General features: G+C 53.4%; 1 protein-coding gene across 2 annotated transcripts in view; it reads left to right on the top strand.

Moving 5' to 3' along the window:
- Positions 1-20,878, top strand: part of RFLNA (refilin A) — a 62,019-nt gene that overhangs the window by 22,909 nt on the left and 18,232 nt on the right. Inside the window, exon 1 of one of the 2 annotated variants that reach the window (XM_037816603.1) lies at positions 11,497-11,787. The exons of the other annotated variant lie outside the window; for it this stretch is intronic. Within the exon in view, the coding sequence (XP_037672531.1) occupies positions 11,587-11,787 (201 nt within the window). The 5' untranslated portion in view covers positions 11,497-11,586. Of the gene's footprint in view, positions 1-11,496; positions 11,788-20,878 lie in introns of those variants that run through there. 2 annotated transcript variants of the gene reach the window in all.

Below are 20,878 nucleotides of genomic sequence, written 5' to 3'. Positions count from 1 at the left end.
AATGGGACAGATAATCAATATTTTAGATTACGTGGGCCATGCGGTCTCTGTCACAAGAGGAAAACATAATAATCGCAGCGTCTGGCAGTGCCCTTTGCAGATGAATCAACCAGGGTTTGTAGAGGTTAATTAAGGCCTGTCAGGAAACGGGGTGTCCCAGTGCTCTCAGAATGTATTCATATTGCTTATGAATTCATAAGGGAATTCAGTTCTTCACAACCAAGAAATCTGGTGGCCACAACCTCCTCAAGCGATCAGGCTTTGCATGACAGTGAAGAGACCGGCTCACCTTGCACGGCCCCCTGCGTGGACAGCATAACACCGACCACGTAAAATTCTCGCAAAGACGTTTATCCCAAATCGAGTCACGAGGAAGCAGTCAGACAAATCCGCATTGTGGGGCTTTCTGCACAACAGCCGGCCTGAACTCTTGAAAACTACCAATGTCCGGAAAGGCCAAAAGGACGTGGGGACCGTTCTGGATGAAAGGAACTGAGGAGACACAAAGGGTCTGAGATTTGACCCTACTCGTAGGCTGAGAAGCTAACCTGGTGCAGTTTCCTGGATGCTGGCAGAAGACATGAGACTTTCATCATTCACAGCAGCAGCAGGAGCCCGAGTTCATCATTTTCTCATGTGGGTTCCCTGAGCTCCAGCTCCCGCCAGGGCTCTGGAAGAGGCAGCTGTGAGGCACATTACAGGAGAGGAACCCTGAGCTCTTCTAACAGCACGAGCATGCGGATGTCCTGGGAGGGACTTCACCTGTAGCGTACCAGGCAGGGAGCTCCATAGCACCAGGCCTTTTGCTGTGGAGGGAGAGGTGCTCTCTGCCTTGTAAGGCTGTTTTCTATACTGGTATCTTTGGAAGTTCACCCGGAATAGAGGGCAGCCAGTGCCCGTGCTTGCAAGATGTACGGAAAGCGGAAGACCCACAGAAAATTGTCTTCTGACAGTGACAACTAAATGCAATATGTGATTGGCCCCAGACTGGAAAAGAAAACAGCTTTAAAGGAACTTACCAGGATAACTGGGGACATTTGGATGTGCAATATCGATCATGCAATATCAATGTTAAGTTCTCTCCTTGTGCTCGTGGTGTTATGGGCATACTGGAAACCATCTTTGTTCTCAGAAGACGCTGCTGAAGTACTGGCAGTTCAGGGTCATCATGCTTGCCACTGGAAGACTTTAAAGGGGAATGAATTAAAAGGTGGAGAGAGGAGAGGCAAGAGACTGTTCAGCAAAACACAAAGACCACCAAAAAAAAAAATACATATATATATAAAACACACACACACAGGAGAGAGATCGAGCGGGGCAAACATGTCACCATGTTAACAATTGATAAATCGAGGTGAAGGGGATTTGGGTTTTCATTATATTATTTCATTATATTATTCTTTCAACTTTACAAAATAAAAACGTGGAGGGCTCAGCTTCCCCCAGGACATGGCCTGGGGTGGCCTCCTGCCGAAGCTAAGGGCGTTGGTTTCATCCCCTCCCTGGCTTAATTAAGTGCTCCGAGGATATAAATAGGCTTTTTGTTGTTGTTTACTCAAGCTTTCGAGAAGCTGGCAGAAAAGGCCTTTTCAGCTGAAAGCTCCTTAAACCCTGAGGTTTGCAGCCAGTGAGAACCTTGCAGCCATGGGCGCCTCTGCCTGGCGCTGTGAGGTGACGCCCCCAGCCCTGTTCTGGAGGGAGACGGCACAGGAGCAGCCCGGAAGTCCACCCAGCAGACCCTTATCGGGGGGGATTTTCATCATTTTGCCTAAAGCACTGGGAATCCCAAGGCTGTTCAAGACCCAGGTCAAAGTGCACTTGAGATCCACTTTGCCCCTATTCCCTTTCTTTGCAGGGTGGTGAAAGGAGAGCTGGCGTGTGCGTGGACAGCCAGCCCGGGGCCCTCTGTGGGCAGGAGTGGGGAGCCAGAGAGCAGGCCCTGACCCCCCGACAGACGGAGCCCCTCATAGTCGAGTGGAAGGCTCTAGGGGATGCTGCTAAAGACGGAGCTGCTGCCGGGCAGGGAAGGCCCTGGGGTGAGGCTGGCAGGGAAAATGCGAGTCCCTGGGGCAGGGCCGGCTGTCAGGACACACACAACTGCTTGTTATCACACGCCCTTATGAACAAACCAGGGGCAATTGCAGAGTTTTGGGTAAAAAGCCACAGTCTCGTGCCTCTCCTCTCTCCACCTCTTTTAACTCATTCTCCTTTCAAGTCTTCCAGTGGCTTCTTCCAAACTCCAAATAATGTTTGCTTACTTTTCTGTTCCCAGATTCCCTAAATATGGACAATATCCATGGACTTGTCATTTAAAGGATAACAATTTTGCTCCCGGTTCACCCTGTCTCCTGTTTGCTACCCAGCGATATACACATACTCCATCATCTTAGTGCCCACCTGGGGCAAGGAAGTGTGGTGGGGAAGAGTGGGGCCCGCAAAGCTCGGGAGGTTAATCCTGCACCATCCCTAGTACGCCCTAGCTACACTAATCTCTAATCCTTGAATCCCTTTATTAGTATCCCCACTTTGTGGGCGAGCCCACTGAGGCACAGAGAGGCTGTGCAACATGCATGCATCACACAGCTGGCAAGAGGCAGAGCTGGGATGCAAATCGGGCCAGCTGAGCGTGCCACTGTGGGGAGAGTCCTGTCCTCGACCATGAGCTCACCTGGGGATGGGGTCAAGCTTTCAGGGGTGAGGCTCACGTGCACTCTGTGGATCCCATTGCCCTACACAGGGGTGCAGCCCTCTCCTGCCTATAAAGCCCCCCCCATCTGGAATTGGTTGAAAGAGACCCACATGCAGCCTCTGCAACGAGAGCAGGCATCACTGACCTTCTGGCGGCCCAAATGTACCTGTGGGAAGCAGAGGTGCTTTTCCGTAGGTTTTTGGCTCTGGCCTGTGGGTAGCACCAGTGCCTCTTTCCAGAGATGCCGATCCATGAAAACCAAAAATAGGCCCACCTGAAGGCTTACAGTCCTGTGCTGTGTGACTTAGGCAAAACACTTACCCTCTCTGTACCTCCATGTCCTCACCACCCTCCACAGTCTGCCAATCTTTCCATATTGTTATGTCAGCCATTGAGGAGCTATGGGGAGGGATGCAAATCTAATTAAACAGACCAGGCTGCTGGTGCCTCCCAGGCCCCTCCTGGGTGTGTTAAGTACGATGAGTGAACTTCCTGAGCATGTAGGACAAGCCCCACCTCTGGGAGCTTCCAAGTCCAGTTGGAAAGAGCAGGAGTGGTCTGTGACCAGTCACCATGTCACAGGAGCAGGATGTATCTTCAGCGCAGCCTGGGCCTTTGGGGTCTTCAGCGTCCTCCCTGTTTGCTTCAGAAGGTTCTCTGCAGCCACAGAAATGCCCCTTCAGCAGGCATGGGACCTTGGTCCTTCTGCCTCAGATATTTTGTGATACAGAGGACCCATCAGGAGCCTTCCCTGCACCCATCCTAGCAACCTCCTGGCTGGCTTTCCACTTACTAGCTGTGTGACCCTGGGCAAGTCACTTAACCTCTCTGAGCCTACATGCTTGATCTGGTTTTTGAAAAATGGAAATAAGAAAAATAATACACATTAGTCTTAGGTGTCAGGATCGTGTGTGGGTTCAGGTGCCATGTGATGTGTGATGTGCGTGCAGAGGCCTTTGCACAGCTGCCCAGGAAGGCACTGTCTGCTGGCACACGTTACTTCAGGGCTGCTTGGAACAAGTGGCTAATGGCTCTCAATGAAAAAGCCTTTTTTTTTCCCCTCTATGCCCTTTCCCTGACTCCTCTGTCCTTTCTCTCTGTGTGTTGTTGAGCTTCCCCTTCCCAAAGCAGCCTGGGAAAATCCCTCTGATGCCAGGGTGCTGGACCAGCCCCCAGGGGCTCGGGGTCACTGCGGGTCATCTTGCTTTCTTCTCCACCATGTGCACTTAAAAGTGGTGACTTCCAAGCTTATGGATGACGTTGCCATCCCTGGGGTGTGGCACAGGAGCCGCCCCTCCTCCCCAGCACGGGGTGTACACTTCAGGACCCGTCAGGGCTCCCAGTGCCCCTTTCCTATGAAACATCTACTTTCTCTCCCCAATTTCTGCATGTCTTTAAATTCTCTTCTCTTTAATCCAACTTTTGGAAACGGTTTGGATCACATTGTCCCTAAAACCTGTTAAAAAACCTCCGTGGATTCCCATCACCTGGCAGAGTCTAAACCCCTTGGCACAACATAAGGCCCTCCATAAACCCAGCACCTGCGGCCCTGCCCCTTCCTCGGCCTGCAGCACCTGGCCCAGAGCAGGTGCCGAGAGGTGGGGTGCGAAAACCCTTCCCACCTCCGGCTCTTCTGGCTTCACACATCAGAGGTTCAAGCCCCCTTTGCTCCAGAGGTTGGCCAGGAGAGCCTGGGGCCCCTGGCTCAAGCTGCTTTATGGAAATTTCGGCCTTTCTTCCCCTCATTGACATTTGCAGACCATCTGGCACTGGGAAATAGAGGCGTGTACAGTACTGGCTTTCAGTGGATGGGCCTCAGGCAGTGGATCTGAACAGGCCAGAGGTTGGGGCACTGGGGTCGTCTGTGTGGGCTGCTACTGGGTGTTAGACATTTGTAGCATGGTTGCATTTTTTCTGCTGCCTGGTGTGTACACATCTCCAGTATTACACGATGTAGTCCTTTTCAGGGGAAGTTGTTTGTAGGCACCAGAAACTTCTTTGTGTCCAGAACTCAAGCAGGCATAGCCACGAAGGCGCTCCCAGCAAGCGGGCTTCGGCGGCGGGCGTGCCTGGCACCGGGGCAGCCCCTCTGGGCCAAGACTAGGGCGAGGCAGGCACGGCACTTGACTCGAGCATGATAATGGAAGGAGGCGCTCAAATTACGGAAATCACGACAAACAGTATTTCATGGCAATATTTTAAAAGTCAAAATTAGTGCAAAAAAAAAAAAGATGAACAATATCAAAATTTTTAAAAATGACGGGACTCCCCCCAACACCCCCACCCTTGCACCACCCTGTCCCATGTCTCCCCCCCCAATTCTGGCCCTGCCCTGGGTGGATGCTGCTGCCTGGGGTCCTTACTCCTTTTCGTGTGATAAGAAGTCATCCATGCTGGCCAAAGACTTTTCTCCAGGGCAGCCACGCTGTGGATTCAGTTGAAGCAGGCTCTCTCCTGTTGGCCCAGGTGGGTGGGCATTTGGGGAGAAGGTGAATCTCGGTTTATTCACGTTGTAGAAGGAGCAACTCCTACTTCTGTTGTGGGAGAGAAGTGCAGTTCCCCCACCCACACCGGGTCAGGCGGCCCCAGGGCTGAAGGAGGCCTGGCTTGCCTGAGAATGGTTCTGTTTTTCCTGCAGTGTGTTCCGGATAGTCAAACCTCTGTAATTCTGTTTGGGCAGCAGCCTGCTGTCCAGTGTTCCTTCCCGGTTGATAGGGCAGTAGGTTGTAAATTCTTCTGACAATGGGCCATTTCTTCCACCCTGTCCTCTCCCTTGGCTCTCCTGAAGCTACCCCACCCTTCTGTCAGTTTCTAGAATGTACCACACTGTCCAGCTGCTGTGCCCTTGCCCCTGCGGCGCCCTCTACCTGGGATGCCAATTCTCTGTCCCTCTGTGTTTTTCAGTTATTTTTTTTAGTATTGCTATAGGATTAACCATCTATATCATCACTTATCAGAGTCAGCTTTAGATTTATACCATCTTAATTGCAGGGATGCATGGAATCATTACTCAGAGATAGGTTCTATTCCCTTCCCCCTTCTTGTGCATTATTGTTATACATGTTGCATCTGCTACTGTACAAACCCAGCTACAAGTTGTGATTATTACTTTACTAATCTGTACTCATTTCCTTAATCCAGTACAGCTTGCTCGCCCTCCTGTGTGCTGTTATTGGCAGATACCATGTATGTATTATACATGTATTACATATCTGTCTTATAGACCATTATTATCTACAAATTTTTTCATATAATTACTTTTTTAAATTTAATTTTATTGAGATTGTTCACATACCATACAATTATCCAAAGATCTAACGTGTACAATCAGTTGCACGCGGTACCATCATACAGCTGTGCATCCATCACTACAATTAATTTTTTTTTCACTTTTTAGAACATTTTCATTACTCCAGAAAAGAGATAAAGACAAAAAAAGAAAACTCAACGCCTCCCATACCCCTAACCACCCCCTTCCATTATTGACTCCTAGTTTTGGTATAGTACATTTGTTACTGTTGATGAAAGAATGTTAAAATACTACTAACTGTAGTATGTAGTTTGCAATAGGTATTTTTTTCCCTATATGCCCCTCTATTATTAACTTCTGGTTATAGTGTCATATATTTGTTCTAGCTCATGAAAGAGATTTCTGTTATTTGTAGTTAATCAAGGACATTGTCCACCACAAGATTCACTGTTTTATACATTTCCATCTTTTAACCTCCAACTTTCCTTCTGGTGACATACGTGATTCTGAGCTTACCCTTTCCACCATCTTCACACACCATTCAGCACTTTTTTTCTCACAATGTGCTACCATTTCCTCTGTCCATTTCCAAATGTTTAAGTTCACCCTAGTTGAACATTCTGCTTATAATAAGCAACCGCTCCCCATTCTTTAGCCTCATTCTATATCCTGGTAACTTATATTTCATGTCTGTGAGTTTACCTATTAGTTCCTATCAGTGAGACCCTGCAGTATTTGTCCTTATGTGTCTGCACTTATTTCACTCAATATAGTGCCCTCAAGGTTTCTTCATCAACCCATTTTTTTTAAGACAGTTTTGTTCACCCACAATACTTTCTGTCCTAAGTAAACAATCAGTGGTTCCCTGTATAGTCACGTATTTATGAATTCACCACCATTGCTACTATCTGTATAAGGACATCTTCATTTCTTCCACAAAGAAGAAGGAAGAGTCAAAGAAGGTAGAGAGACAGATAAAAAGAAAAAGAAAGGAAAAAAATGACAGCTAAAAAGCAACAAAAGGAAAGACAGAATTAATCTAAAGTAGAATAAAAGAGTCAGACAACATCACCAATGCCAAAAGTCCCATATCCCTCCCTTATGTCCCCATCTTATAGGCATTTAGCTTTGGTATATTGCCTTTGTTACATTAAAGGAAGCGTAATACAATGTTTTTGTTAACTATAGTTTCTAGTTTGCATTGATTGTATTTTTCCCCAATACCTCCCTATTTTTAACACCTTGCAAGGTTGACATTCATTTGTTCTCCCTCATGTAAAAACATATTTGTACATTTTATCACAGTTGTTGAGCACTTTAGGTTTCAGTGAGTTATAGAGTCCCAGTCTTTATCTTTCCTCTTTTCTTCTGGTGTCCCACATGCTCCTAACCTTCCTCTTTCAACCATACTCACAGTCATCTTTGTTCAGTGTACTTACATTCCTGTGCTACCATCACCCAAAACTGTGTTCCAAACCTCTCACTCCTGTCTTTTCCTATCTGACTGTAGTGCTCCCTTTAGTATTTCCTGTAGAGCCGGGTATCTTGTTAACAAATTCTCTCATTGTCTGTTTGCCAGAGAATATTTTAAACTCTCCCTCATATTTGAAGGACAGTTTTGCCAGATATAGGATTCTTGGTTGGCGGTTTTTCTCTTTCAGTATCTTAAATATGTCACACCACTTCCTTCTGGCCTCCATGGTTTCTACTGAGAAATCTGCTCATAGTCTTATCAAGCTTCCTTTGTATGTGATGGATTGCTTTTCTCTTGCTGCTTTCAGAATTCTCTCTTTGTCTTTGACATATGATAATCTGATTATTAAGTGTCTGGTCATAGATCTATTCGGATCTCTTTTCTTTGGGGTATGCTGTGCTTCTTGGATCTGTAATTTTATGTCTTTTATAAGAGATGGGAAATTTTCATTGGTTATTTCCTCTATTGCTTCTGCCCCTTTTCTCTTCTCTTCTCCTTCTAGGACACCCATGACACACACATGTACTTCATGTTGTCATTCAATTCCCTGAGACATTGCTCATATTTTTCCATTCTTTTCTCTATCTGTTATTTTGTGTGTAGGATTTCAGGTGTCTTGTTCTCCAGTTCCTGAGTGTTTTCTTCTGCCTCTTGAGGTCTGCTGTTATATGTCTCTATTGTGTTTTTCATCTCTTGTGTTGTGCCTTTCATTTCCATAGATTCTGCCAGTTGTTTTTTCAAACTTTCAATTTCTACCTTATGCTTGCCCAGTGTTTTCTTTATAGCTTTCATTTCTTTTGCCATATCTTACCTGAACTTTTTGATTTGGTTTTTGATTTAAAATATTTATTTGAAAGTCTTTAATAGATTTTCATTAAAGTGAAACTACATCTCAGCTGTATCTTGATTGAGATGTAAGTTCCTTTGATTGGTCCGTATCTTTGTTTTTCCCAGTGTACATTGTAGTTTTCCATTGTCTGGGCATCTGGTTTCCTTGGTTACCCCAATCAGATTTTACCAGACCAGAACAGGTTCAGATCTCAGAGTGGGGTTATATTCAGTTTCAAGTCTCCCTGCGGGTGTCTCTTGGAGATTGATAGTGTTTCCTGTGAAGCCTCAAGCCACTGTGCTTTCCCTAACCTGCCCAGCAGGTGGTGTCTGTCAGCCTGTCACTCCCGACTGGTGTAAGGAGGTGTGGCCCTATTAGTTTCAGTTTTGGTTGTTTTCCCCCAGGGTCTGGGGTCTGGTTCTGAAGGGAAGGCGGGTAGTAGAGCTGGGCCCCACCTGTTCCTTTTAGGGAAGATACACCCCTAGGGAGTTATCATCTGCATTTGAATAGCTCCTTTTGTCTCTCTGACTCTACTATCACCACCCCTGTCTGGGTCAGAGTGCTGTGAACTGAAAATGGCTGAGGCTTTCTCCACTGAGCTGCCCTGGTTGAGACAAGAGAAAAAAGCACAGAAAGCCCCCTTTCAGAGCCAGTCCATGGAACCCCAGTTGCACTTGTTGGCTAGAGGTAACACTTGGTCCTCTGGGCTCCCACTCCTAGGACAGAGGAGTCCTCCTGCTCTTTAAGGTCAGTATCACCAGAAGCCTCTGTCTGCTTGCTGGGGGGAGTTGTAGCTTGTATTCAGCAGTCCACATTTGTTAATTAAAACCCCAGTTGGAGCTGGGCTGAGCTATGTTTGCTTGCTCAGAGAGTGCTGCTCTTGTTCACAGTAAGGTTTTGCAGCTCAGCCTGCTGTAGGGGGAGGGGCTCCCAGCGCCGTTCTGCAGTTTTGTTTTTTTTTATCTTCATTTTATTGAGATATGTTCACATACGACGCAGTCATACAAAACAAATCGTACATTCGATTGTTCACAGTACCATTACATAGTTGTACATTCATCACCTAAATCAATCCCTGACACCTTCATTAGCACACACACAAAAGTAACAAGAATAATAATTAAAGTGAAAAAGAGCAATTGAAGTAAAAAAGAACACTGGGTACCTTTGTCTGTTTGTTTGTTTTCTTCCCCTATTTTTCTACTCATCCATCCATAAACTAGACAAAGTGGAGTGTGGTCCTTATGGCTTTCCCAATCCCATTGTCACCCCGTCATAAGCTACATTTTTATACAATTGTCTTTGAGATTCATGGGTTCTGGGTTGTAGTTTGATAGTTTCAGGTATCCACCACCAGCTACCCCAATTCTTTAGAACTAAAAAGCGTTGTCTAAATTGTGCGTAAGAGTGCCCATCAGAGTTATGAGAAGAAAAATATGCATTTATACTTTCTGTCATAGTTATACAGTAACCTTTACTGGTGCTCTTTTTCTGTTTGTGTGGATCTAGATTTCCATCTGGGATCACTTACTTGCAGCCTGAAGAACTTCCATTAGTATTTCTTATATGGTGGCTCTGCTAGTAATAAGTGCTCTGCTTTTGTTTGGCTGGGAAAGTCTTTATTTTGCCTTCATTTTTGAGGGGTAGCTTTGGTGGATGCAGCATCCTTGAGTGGCAGTTTTGTTTCTTTGAGCGCCTTGAATATGTTTTCCCTCTGCCTTCTCGCCTCCATGGTTCCCCTGAGAAGTCAGCTTTGATCTCATTGTGTTGCCTTTGTAAGTGATGAGTTGTTTTTCTCTTGCCCTCTTCAAGACTGTCTCCTTGTCTTTGATTTTCAGTGTTTTCCTTAATGGTGTTTCTGCCTGAGGATCTCTTTACACCGGTCCTACTTGGAGTTTGTTGAGCTTCCTTGATGGATATGCAAATTCTTTTCCTGGCTCATTGCTCATCTGTTCTGTCTCATCCTTCAGGTCCTAAAAAGGCACCTCCTCTGAGAGGCCTTCCCTGAACACTCCATCATAGACTGTCCTTCTGGTCACACTTGGTTGCAGTGCACTGTTAATTTCCCTCGTTGAATTCCTAGCAGTTCTTTCCCTGTGGTGGACTGAGTGGACATGCTTCAAGGTGTGGCCCCAGTTTGGGGATGTCTGGTGAACTTGCCCCGATACTGCCTTCCCAGCCCCCCTTCTGGGGCCCTTGCCTCTGGGCAGACAGAGGGTCAACCTGAACCAGAAGTGCCTTCACCAGCCCCTTCCATGCCTGCATCTCCCCCCACTCTTGGCCCTCTTAGCTCCTCCCATATTCTGTTCTTTCCAAGCAACCTGCCAGCACCTTCCACTCCCTCTTTGAGAAAGCAAGGCTGGACCCCTGGGGTGGGGGTGGGGGGCTGTGTATGTGGGTGGGGAGACCGGAGCTGGGACTGCAGGGACTTGCTGTCAGTCATCTGATGAGAAAGTGGGAAGCAAGTGCCTTTCTCTCTGGAGGAAGGAAAGGAGGGGACAGATGGCAAGACTTTTGCTTATGGGCTCTGAGCCAGGTGCACAGAGGACCCGTCCTCACAGTCCGTCATTCTGGAGTTTCCCCCCAATGTTTTCCACCCCAAAAGCACGGTGACTGGCTTCCTGCCCAAAGGCCCATCATTTAGTTAGCCTTGGCTATGCAGCAACTGCAGGGAAGAATGTGGGGTGGACGCGGTGCTTTAGAGCATAACCAAGGGGTGGGTGGAAGGAGGGGAGAGAGGGTCGAGTCTTGAAACCTGGTTTCCCCCTCAGCTCCCCTAAAATTTAGAAACGTCTCTAAAGCTGCTTTATTCAGGCTGGAGGAAGGTTGCGGGAGCCTCCCGAATCATACCCTGCGTTACTGCCGCCGCCTCCTACCTGGGGATCCCACAAGCCCCCCTTGGTGCCGCCGCTGCGGTGTCTGTTGGGGGTGGGTGGAACCTCATAGAAAAAAAGCCTTTTTCCAACCGCCTGGGCCCTGCAGCCCCGTCGGCGCGGGCCGGGGCGGGGTGGGCCGGGAGGCGGGGGCAGGGCGGGGAGGCGGCGGCGCTAGAAAAGGCGGCGGGCCGGGGAGGTGCGGGCGGCGGCGGCGGGAGCGGGCTGGAGCGCGGCCAGCGGCGGCGAGCGGGCGGCAGGCCCGGTGTGGCGGCCCGAGCGCGCAGCCCGGCGCCCGCCTGCCGGCCCCTCCTGGGCGCGGCGCTCACCGCTGGGGCGGGCGCGGGGCGTGGGGCCTGGCGCCGCCTGTTCGCGCCGCCCGCAGGTCGCCCCGCCGCCGCCGTCCCCGGGCCGCGGAGCGCGGTGGAGGAGCCCGCGGAGCCGGGGCCCCGCGGCCCGCGCCCTCCAGACATGGTGGGCCACCTGCATCTGCAGGGCATGGAGGAGGGCCTCAAGGAGAAGAGCCAGGAGGGCTTGCTGGACAGCCCCGACTCCGGGCTGCCCCCCAGCCCCGGCCCCAGCCCGCCCTTCTATTCCCTGGCGCCCGGCAGCCTCGACGCCCGCGCTGGGGGCGCCTCTGCGGAGCAGCCCTGGCCCGGCGAGGCTAGAGCGGTAAGGATGCGCCTTCCCGCGGAGAGAGGCCCGGGGCTGGCCGGGGGGTGAGGGTCCGCGTTCCCTGCGCCCCAGAAGCCGGGGCTCGGCTCTTTTGCCGCCTCAGCAGCCGAGAAGGTGGCCCGGGGACAGTCACGTTGCCCTGGTGGGGGTGGGAGTGCCCCAGACCCCGGGACCCGCAGTCCCCTTCCTGGCGGTGGGCCGGCTGCAGGGAGATTTTACGGGAGTGTGCATGTGCGGGGGGTGAAGGCAGGGGCTGAACTTCCCAAAGAAGCTGGCTGCCCGCTCGGTGGGCTTGAACCTGGAGGCTGAAGCTTGCCAACTTCGGTCCCAGCCCCTCTGCTGGGTCGGGCTCACTCCGGGTTTACTGCCCCGGCCCTGCGCACCAACCTGAAGGCCTTTCGTTTATGTATCTTTTACTGCAAATGCAGACTGGAGTCCTCCCTCCCCTGGAGGTTGAGGGAGGTTGAGGGATGTGGACGTGGAGCTGAGGCGGTGCTGGGGAAAGCTAGAACCCCAGGTTAGGGAGTGTCGTCTCCTGCCAGAACCAGCGCAGTGGTTGGATGGGCTCCAGAGGGACCTTGCTTGGTGGCGGGACCTGGGACTGGCCGCCTTAAAGACCGCAGGAAATGACAGACTGCAAGGAGCGGAGGTGGCGACGGGCTCGGTGCCATTTACCCGTTCCTGCCGGTTCTTGGCCCTGTGCTCCTACATGCTTTCTGTCTTAGCCTCTTGTCTGTGAGGGTGTAGATGTGCTCGCACAAACTGCAGTCAGCTCCACTTCCCTGGGGCCCCTGGGAGTGCTCGCCCTGTAATCCTCTTCCCAGCAGAAAGGAATCGTGCCCCTCTTCAAATCTAGTGGCTTGAATTTCATTTGTGCCATCTTTACTTCTTAGTTCGGTGGGTCCAAAACTGGGCTGCACATTGGACTTGCCTGGGCTCTTTTAAAAACATCATTGCCTGCCCCCCACCCCCCAGACACCCTCATCTAATTAGATTAGGGTTCCATCTCGGCATTGGGATTTAAAGCTTCCTCAGGTGATTGTGATGTGCAGCCAAGTTTGGGAACCATTGTCTTAGTCCCAAATCACGTATTGAATTTACACTTTGGTCTCTTTTGGGGGCCAGGGGTGGGAGGGGTGTTGAGTTGTTGTAAGGGTTGATCTGGGTGACCCATGCTTTTGCACCGAAATTGATTTTGTTGTCCGAACATGCCGGCTTTCCTGCCAGGTTTGGGGTTATCTGCTGCACATGTAGGGAGTATATTGGGATGGCCCTGAGAGAAAATGGCCAGGGAGTCAGCCTGCCCTTTTTCCTTTGGATGACACAGGAGCTCCGTTAGAGAGGGTTTTCCGGCCGTTCTCTCTCCCATGAAGGTACACCAGTGCCAGCCCAAGAAGACTTGCCCAGCTTGCTAGTCTTCGCTGTTCTATTAGATTTGTATTTTCCTTTTCCCTGCAAGCTAGATGCCTGGCATCGAACTGTGCTGCCCTGATGTTCTAAGTTCAAAGGCAAAACCTGGGGCCATTGTCCCGCAGGTCATGATACCTGGTACTTAGCCCTTATTACATGCCCGGAACTGCTCTGAGCCCTTCACCTGCATCAACACTTATGATTTTCACAACATTCCTATGAAGAATGCACTGTCATTACCCCCATTTTGCAGAGGGGATGCTGAGGCACAGAGAAGTTGAGTAACTTTCCCAAGGTCACCCAGCCAATAAGTGAGGGAACTGGGACAGAACCCAGGCAGTCTGGTTGTAGTCCCTGCCCTTAAACCTTACATTATCTGGCTCTTCACAGTTGTGGCTTATTAACTACCTGGGAAATTTTTTTTTTTTAATTAAAAAACCTGCCTGGGGTTGAGATGCTGCTGCTTATAAAAGTAGAGGAAGTGACTGCTGAAGGCAGTCTCTTAGCCTGCAGGCTTGCCCACCTAACCGGAGACCACCCTGCAGGCATCCCCCTCCCCAACTCGATGCTGACTCACCCCGGGCGCTTTCCAGGTGCAGATGTAGGCAAAATATCAGTCTCTGACTTGGCAAGTGTCCAGGGAAAGGGGCAGAAACCTGCCCTCCATCTTGGAGTGCATGGTTTCAAATGCCCAGGGAAGAGGCTGGTGGTGAGCCAGGGACCAGGTTTCACTGGCGTCCCCCTAGCATCATATGGCAGGCAATAGCGGTCTGGGTTTCAGCCAGGGTTGTCCCTGTGGGTATCTGTTCTGACACCCAGGTGCCAGTACCTGCCTCTTGGCCAGGGGTGAGCTTAGGGGAGCGGGCTGCAGCCCTGCTGTCCCCAGGTCCAGCAATGGTCACATTCACTAGCTTGTCTGAAGGCTCAGCCCTTACAGGGCCTCCCCACACTCTGTACTGCACGCACAGGGTAAACTTGCTCAAGCCTCACTTCACTGAGGTCTCCCTCCCCACAGTTCTAATAAGCTTCACTTGCGTCTGGTCAGTGCCCTGTTGATGCAGGGTACCTGGGTGCAGACTGTCTGCAGGCTGTCCCCCCCACCCCCCCCCAGACATGAAAGGCACTGGGGAGCAGGCTGGGTGTGAACAGACCTCCTCAACCATGGGGCTTTCTTGCTTACTCCAGAGAAAGGTGGAATGTCCCTGATTCCTCCCAAACCTAATGCATGTGTGGGAAGCAGTCATGTGCAGCCTGTGTTGTGAAGTGCATGCTGGCTGCTGGGCAGTGGTTTGGACCGTTGGGGACACAGCAGTGAGCAAGACTGCCCTGGGAGGAGCTGCTTAATAGACCCCTGGAAGAATGTTGTGAACTGTGTGATTCCAGGGGTGAAGTGTGCACGGTCCCAGAGAACGGCAAGTGTGACGGCCCTGAGGTGGGAGCAAGAGGGCCTGTCTGGGGTCAGGGCAGCTGGGGCAGAGTGAGGGGGACAGGCGGAGAGGCAGGTGGAGGCTAGATTGGGACACATGAGCCCAGCTGAGGCCAGAAAGTGAAAGTTAAAAATGTGTGGTGACCATGTCGTTTTTGTCTTTTAAAAGGCCTCATGAGTTCCCACAAAGCCAACCTGCTCCCCAAATCAGAGAAGCCCTTGACAGAGAGAAGGCCTTGAGAGGGTAGTCCCCTGGGTTCCCTCTGTGCGGGTGGGGGCCGGGCTCCCCTGGGTGATCCGGGAGGCAGGAAGGGTGGCAGGGTGGCCGAGACTGCCCCCGGCGTGGAGGGCTTTGCCAACCAGCCACAGTCATCCCACAGATGTCTGAGCCGGGCCGGGCAGGGGATCCATCTGTGGCTAGGACAGACGCTGTCTCTGATGCCTTGGGGCTCCGGGGCCTGGGCTGTCCACCTGAGGCTGGGGCAGTGTCCACTGTCCTTCCTTCCACCCTGCCCTGCCGTGGGCATTTGGGGATGGCATTGTGGGCAAGTGCATGCGGGTGGCAGGCGCCTGTCTCCCGGGTTCATAGGGACAGTGGGAGGCCAAACCCAGTCCCATCCTACTGCCTCCACAGGGACCACTGTGCCATTTGGGATCTTAGGCTACAATTCTCTGAAGCATGTGTTCAAGGGAACGGATCACATGGAGGACTCCACCCACTGGGAGGGGGGTGACGGGTGACAGGTGGCATGAGGAGGCAGGTCTGGGCTGTCAGTGCCTCTCAGATGTAGAGAGGGGGGTTTTCTAGCCTGGACCCTGTCACCCCACTGCTCCTGCCACACACACACAACCCCCTTACCCCGTTGGATCTCTCCTGATTGTTCATACCTTGGGGACATTTCTGAATGGCACGCTGAGAACTTCCCCAAGGAAGAGCTGCCGTTTCCCTGGACCCTGATTCTGAGAGAAGCCCATGTGTGTTGGCTCTAGGTGGAATCAGGGCAGGTGTTTTTGGCCCATCCTTGAAAACTTCTGAGCACCTCCAGGCACAGCCCCCTCTTAGGGTCATGGCTCTCACCCCAGGACTCCTGGGTATTCTCATTTCTCTGTTTCTGATTTGTGATTGTGAAACCAAGAGTCAGGGAAGAAAGAGAAGGCAGTTAGGGGATTAGTGCATGGCGTTGGGAAGGATGGATGGATGGACAATGGATAGATGGATGGACAACATGGGTGGATGGGTGGATGGACAGACGGGTGGGTGGGTGGGTTTAGGTGGACATATGGACACATGGATGGATGGAGAGATGAATAGACAGATGGATGAGTGGATGGATGGATGGACAGATGAATAATGGAGAGGTGGAGGATGTATGGATGGATGGATGAGTGGATAAATGGACTAAGGAGACAGCTCCCCACCCCCACCCTGCCACTTTACAGGCTCACAGGAGTGTCCCTGGCCAGGGAAGGTGCCTGGGCGAGCTCAGGGGGAAGAGAGCCAGGTGTGTCAGGCCCGGGTGGGAGGAGCCCGTTTGCAGACAGGAGGGGGGAGCAGAGGGACAGCCAGAGCACTGGCACCTTCTTTCAGCCACTGTCGCCTTAATCCTGGATGAGTTTGCCTCCCGTGGGAATTCAGGAAGGTCTCTGCCAGCCGCAGGCCTCTGTGGTAGGCTCACCTGTCTGGGAGACTCAGCTCGATGCGTAGCTTTCGTGTTAAAAGAGGACAGACAGACCCACACCCTGTCCAGGTGCTCGGGAAGTGAGTGAGCAGGAACCACCTTCCCGTGCAGGAAGCCCCAGGCCGGACGGGCAGCGACTCGGGCAGTGGGGGTTGGGGGGTGCTCTGTCTCCTTTGCCTTCTGCCCCCAGACCTCATGGCTGGGGGTGGTCCATAGAACCCCGATGCTGCCTCAGGTGACATCTGATCTGGGGAGTGTTCCTCTGCCTGGTGGCAGACCCAGCCCTGCAGGAGAGGACATCTGGCCATGTTATTCTGTGTGTCCAGGAAGCAGGATCCTCTAATGGAGGCCCCTGGGCCTGTGAAGTGTCTTTTTGGGGAGCGTTCTGCAGTTCTGGTGTTGCGAGTCTGCAGAGGAAGGGTGTGGCCCTGTAGCCCCCACAAAGCTGCTGGTGCTCACGGGTGGCTCCCCCCTCCCTACCCCCATTTGTTGGCTGGTAGAACCTTCAGGCCCTGCTCACTCAGCCGTCGGGGTGGGGGGCAAGCCTGCCCCGGGGCCCTGCCCGCCACCTGTGAGGGTGCCGTGTCCATGTTCGCTTGCTGTTTGGCTGCTCTGGGCACCAGACCCGGGGCCTGTGTCAGGCCCGTGACGCTTTGTGGCCTTCCAGGGAGAGGCTTGGCCCCCGGGGGTCTCCTGGCAGCTGTGCTGTGTTGGGGCAGCGAGCCTTAGGGAGCCCCCTCCCCACCCCCCCACCCGCTCCCAGGATTTGCTGTGAGCAGCCAAGGCTTTTTGTAAAAAAGGTAAGAATCCTTGGTGCTTGAATGACCCCTCCTGGTTCATTTTCCTCATGTCGGAGATCAAGGTCACCCGTAGCCCAGCATATAAACTTGGGTCCCAGATTCCAAGTTGAATCCAAATGGCAACCAGAGCCATCACGGGCCAGCACAGCCGGGGCCTTGAGAAAGCCGTTGCTGAGGCCACGTGTGGCCCCGATGTGGATGTCGAGCGCTCAAGCCGGTGTGAGCTCTTCACAAGCAGAACTGGGTGCTCCCGGCTCTGGGCCCCTCCCCACTGCCCACTCCCCCACTGATGGGGGCTTGTTGGTCCCTTCCTGGAAGGTCACAGCTCCCCATGCCCCTGGCCCGTGGTCAGGCTGGGCCGTCGTCGCGTGGCACTGAGCGCCATGTAAACAGTGCCTTATCTTCCTTTGCCGTCCTCTGGGCCGGGTCCTGTACAGAGAGTCTCCACAGCGCCGCTGTGTATTTGTACTTCCAGCCGGCAAGTGTTTATCCTTGTATCCGCAGCAGGCTGCTCTCCGGATCCTCTGCAGCCGGCCTGGCCCCTCACGAGCTCCCCTGCCTTCCCGGAGACAGGGAGCCGGCCTGGCAGAGGAGCTGTGGAGCCGGGGTCTCTGGACCAGCTCTGGGTCCTTCCCCAGAAGAGGGGGAAGGGCAGCTTCCAGGAGAATGGGTGTCTGTCCTTCCTCGCTCAGCTCCTCCAGCCTGGAACCTGTTTGCTGTCCCACTGCATCCCAGGGGTGCAAGGGGACACTGAGCCCCCAGCCTCGGGATACGGATATGGCCTCACAAGTGGCAGCTGGCCCGTTTTACAGATGGGCAGACTGAAGTGTGGTGGGAAGCAGTTTAACGTCCCAGTGGGTTCTGGTGGAATAAGAACCTGGGCTTTGTGGGAAATGAGCTGGATGTGGCTGCTAGTGGTGTGGTGGGGGAGCTAGGCTGTCTGGGCGGCTCTCTGCTTTGGGGGCCACAGTAACAAGTCAGGTGGGTAGATGGCAGCAGATGCTGGCTCTGCGTGCCTACCCTGTGCCCCCGAGTGCCTCCCACGGCCCGCTGTGTGCCCGAGCCCCTCGAGCAGCCCTCTCCCAACACTCCTGTCAGAATGTGACCGAGTCTTGGAGACGGTTTCATTCCCATGTGCTGGAAAGTCCTCCCAGGGCCAGTGGCGTGCTTTCTTGGCTGTGAGAGGCAAGTTCCTTGCCTGCTCCCCAGGCTGGCTGGGTTCCACGGGCTGGCACTGCCGTTTCGATGGTAAAATAACCCTGCGGCCACAGAGACGCAGCCCTGAGCCTCCGGACGGCTCCATGGCCGCCACCATCTGCCCTTCATTTCTGCCCCGAGCCCCGTGGGAGTGGTCCTAGGCCTTGGCGGGGCCTCTGGAGCCACCCCCAGGCCCATCGGATGCCAGCCTGTGTCTCGGTTTTCACCAGCTTCTCGAAGCTCTCGTGCAGCATTTCCAGCTGTGTCCAAGTTTGAGAAGTTTTTCCAGTGGGGCCATTTGGAAAACAGTGCCCACAGCTCTGGCTTCCCAGCCCGGCTCATGAATTGAGCCTTGTCTCCTCGCCTGGCAGCCAGTTGGGGGCAAGATTCAGCCTGAACAGGGCTGTTTTCACATCGGGGTCTGGGTGAGGGGCTGTCAGGAGGCCCCTGGAGGGTTCAGTGGTCTCTTTATTCTGGGTGGGCTCGAGGAGCTATGTGTGCTCGGTGGTGTGATGGTACAGATGCCATCGCCTACAGAGTCCTGTGGGCGAGTCTGTTGGTGTGGTGTGGACACCAGCAGCCGCCTGGCGCTGCCTCTGCCAGCCCTTCTTGCTCCAGTGCAGGAGGAAGCATCTTGGAGAAAGCCAGCACCTGGGCACACCTTCCCGTGCCCGCCGCCACCTGTCTTTACACAGGAAGGTCCTGGGGAGGCCGGGCCTTGTCTCCCTCACACGGCCCAGCTGTCGGTGCTCTGAAGGCAGGGCTGCAGTGGGCGGATGCCAAACTTCAGGTCGCATCTTGCGGGGAGACCATTGTCCAGTCATGGAGTTTTCCAGCTGGGGTCCATGTCCACTCAGCGGTCTGCCCAGAGGAGGCCAGGCTTGTGTGGCTGCCTTTTCTCTTTTTCGTTTGGATTCCAGCCCCCGAAACAGTGCCTGCTTGCTTTTGGAGGAAGGAGCAGGGTCGGCTCACGGCTCCAGGGGGGTTGTGCCTCTCCAGGGCAGCCCCCCGGAGGGGTGAGGACTGGCCTTTCATGCGGTGCTCCCTCGGGCCTTGTGGCCGCATCGACTGGCTCCTTCTGTGCTCACCGTGGCCGGCGGAGACCAGGAGGCTGCGGCCTGGAGAGGGGATGTCCTTGGTCAGGTCCTAGGACTGCTGTAGAAGATTACCATGAATTTAGTGGCTTAAGGCAACACGAACTTATCCCTACGGCTCTGGAGCCAAGAGTCTGGAATGGAGGTGGTGGGCTGGCTGCATTCCCGTCGGAGGCTCGGGGGGAGCCCGCTCCCTGGCCCTTTCCTGCTTCCAAGGCCGCCGCGCGCAGGCCTGTGGCCCCCTCCTTCCCCAGGCAGCAGCGCAGCACCTCCCCGCTCTGCTTTCCTGCCTCCTTCCGTGCCCTGCTATCCAGGATGATGGCCTCGCCACTTCCTCGCTTTGTCCCATCCTGCAGAGCCCCTTCCACCAGGGCTGACAGTCACAGGTTCAAGGGTCAGGGCTCTGTCTGCCACACCCAGCCAGGGAGTCACACCCGGCCACTCGGTCCCTGTAACTGCCAGGGAGAGACAGGGTCACCTTGCGGAGAGCTACTGGGGTCTTTTGGGAACCTCTTCCTCTCCTTCTTCAGGCCTCTGTCCTTTCTTCCCATGGTCTTGGCCTTGTTCTGGGGACACCGGGACTGCCCAGGGAGGGGCTGCTGCTACCCCTTGTCCACACTCCAATGCCACCTTGGAATTCAGATGGTCGGGGAGGGAAGGGCTGCTTTGCACATGTAAGATCTCGTCTTGCAACAGTGCAGGGCCTGTGAGGGGACGTGGCCTCTGGCTGGGCCTTGGCCGTGTGAACACGTTTCCTGAGCATCCACTGTGGGGTGCTCAGGTCCCAAACTGTGAGGAGCTGTGGTCTGGGGTCTCAGATCGGCAGATGGGAGCTTTAGGGACCCCAAGGGGGAGGTGAGAGGATGGGGAGATGATGCCCGAGTTGAGCCTTAAGGCCACTGGGCCAAGTGGAAAGGAACTGGAAGGACATTCCAGGACAGGGAACAGAATGAGCCAAGGCACAGAGGCAGCCGAGGCACGGTCCGGAGTGGTGAGCGAGTGGTGGCTGAGGCCCGACTGGGAGGCGCCTGGAATGCTGGGAAGTGTAGCATGAGAGGGGGACCCTGGGTCTGAGTGGGGCAGCCCCAGGTGGGTCCCGGAGCACAGTGCAGTCCTGCTGGAATGGGTGCCCACAGGCTAGCATGGTGAAGGGAGCCAGACTGCCAGGGTTCAAATCCCAGCTCTGCCTCTTCCTTGCTTTGTGGGTTCAGGCAAGTCCCTTGGCCTCTCTGAGCCTCAGTTTCAGCACCTCAGAAACAGCGCTGCTGGTAGCGACTTCTTCACAGGGTGGTTGTGAGGCTTGAACGAGAGACGAGGGGCAGTGTGGAGCCATGCCTGGAGGGGCTGGAGCTCAGAAGGCACCAAGCAGCTGTGTGATGACTGTAACCCGGGTGAGAACAGCAAGGGCCTGGGGTCAGGCTGAGCTGCTCATTGGTTGTGACCTGTCCCTGCTGGGCCAGTCCCCTGCCCAGTCCTGCTACC

This window comes from Choloepus didactylus, chromosome 23 (genome assembly GCF_015220235.1).
Source record: "Choloepus didactylus isolate mChoDid1 chromosome 23, mChoDid1.pri, whole genome shotgun sequence".
NCBI classification, from domain to species: domain Eukaryota; kingdom Metazoa; phylum Chordata; class Mammalia; order Pilosa; family Megalonychidae; genus Choloepus; species Choloepus didactylus.
This window is presented reverse-complemented; position numbering and strand designations above follow the sequence as displayed.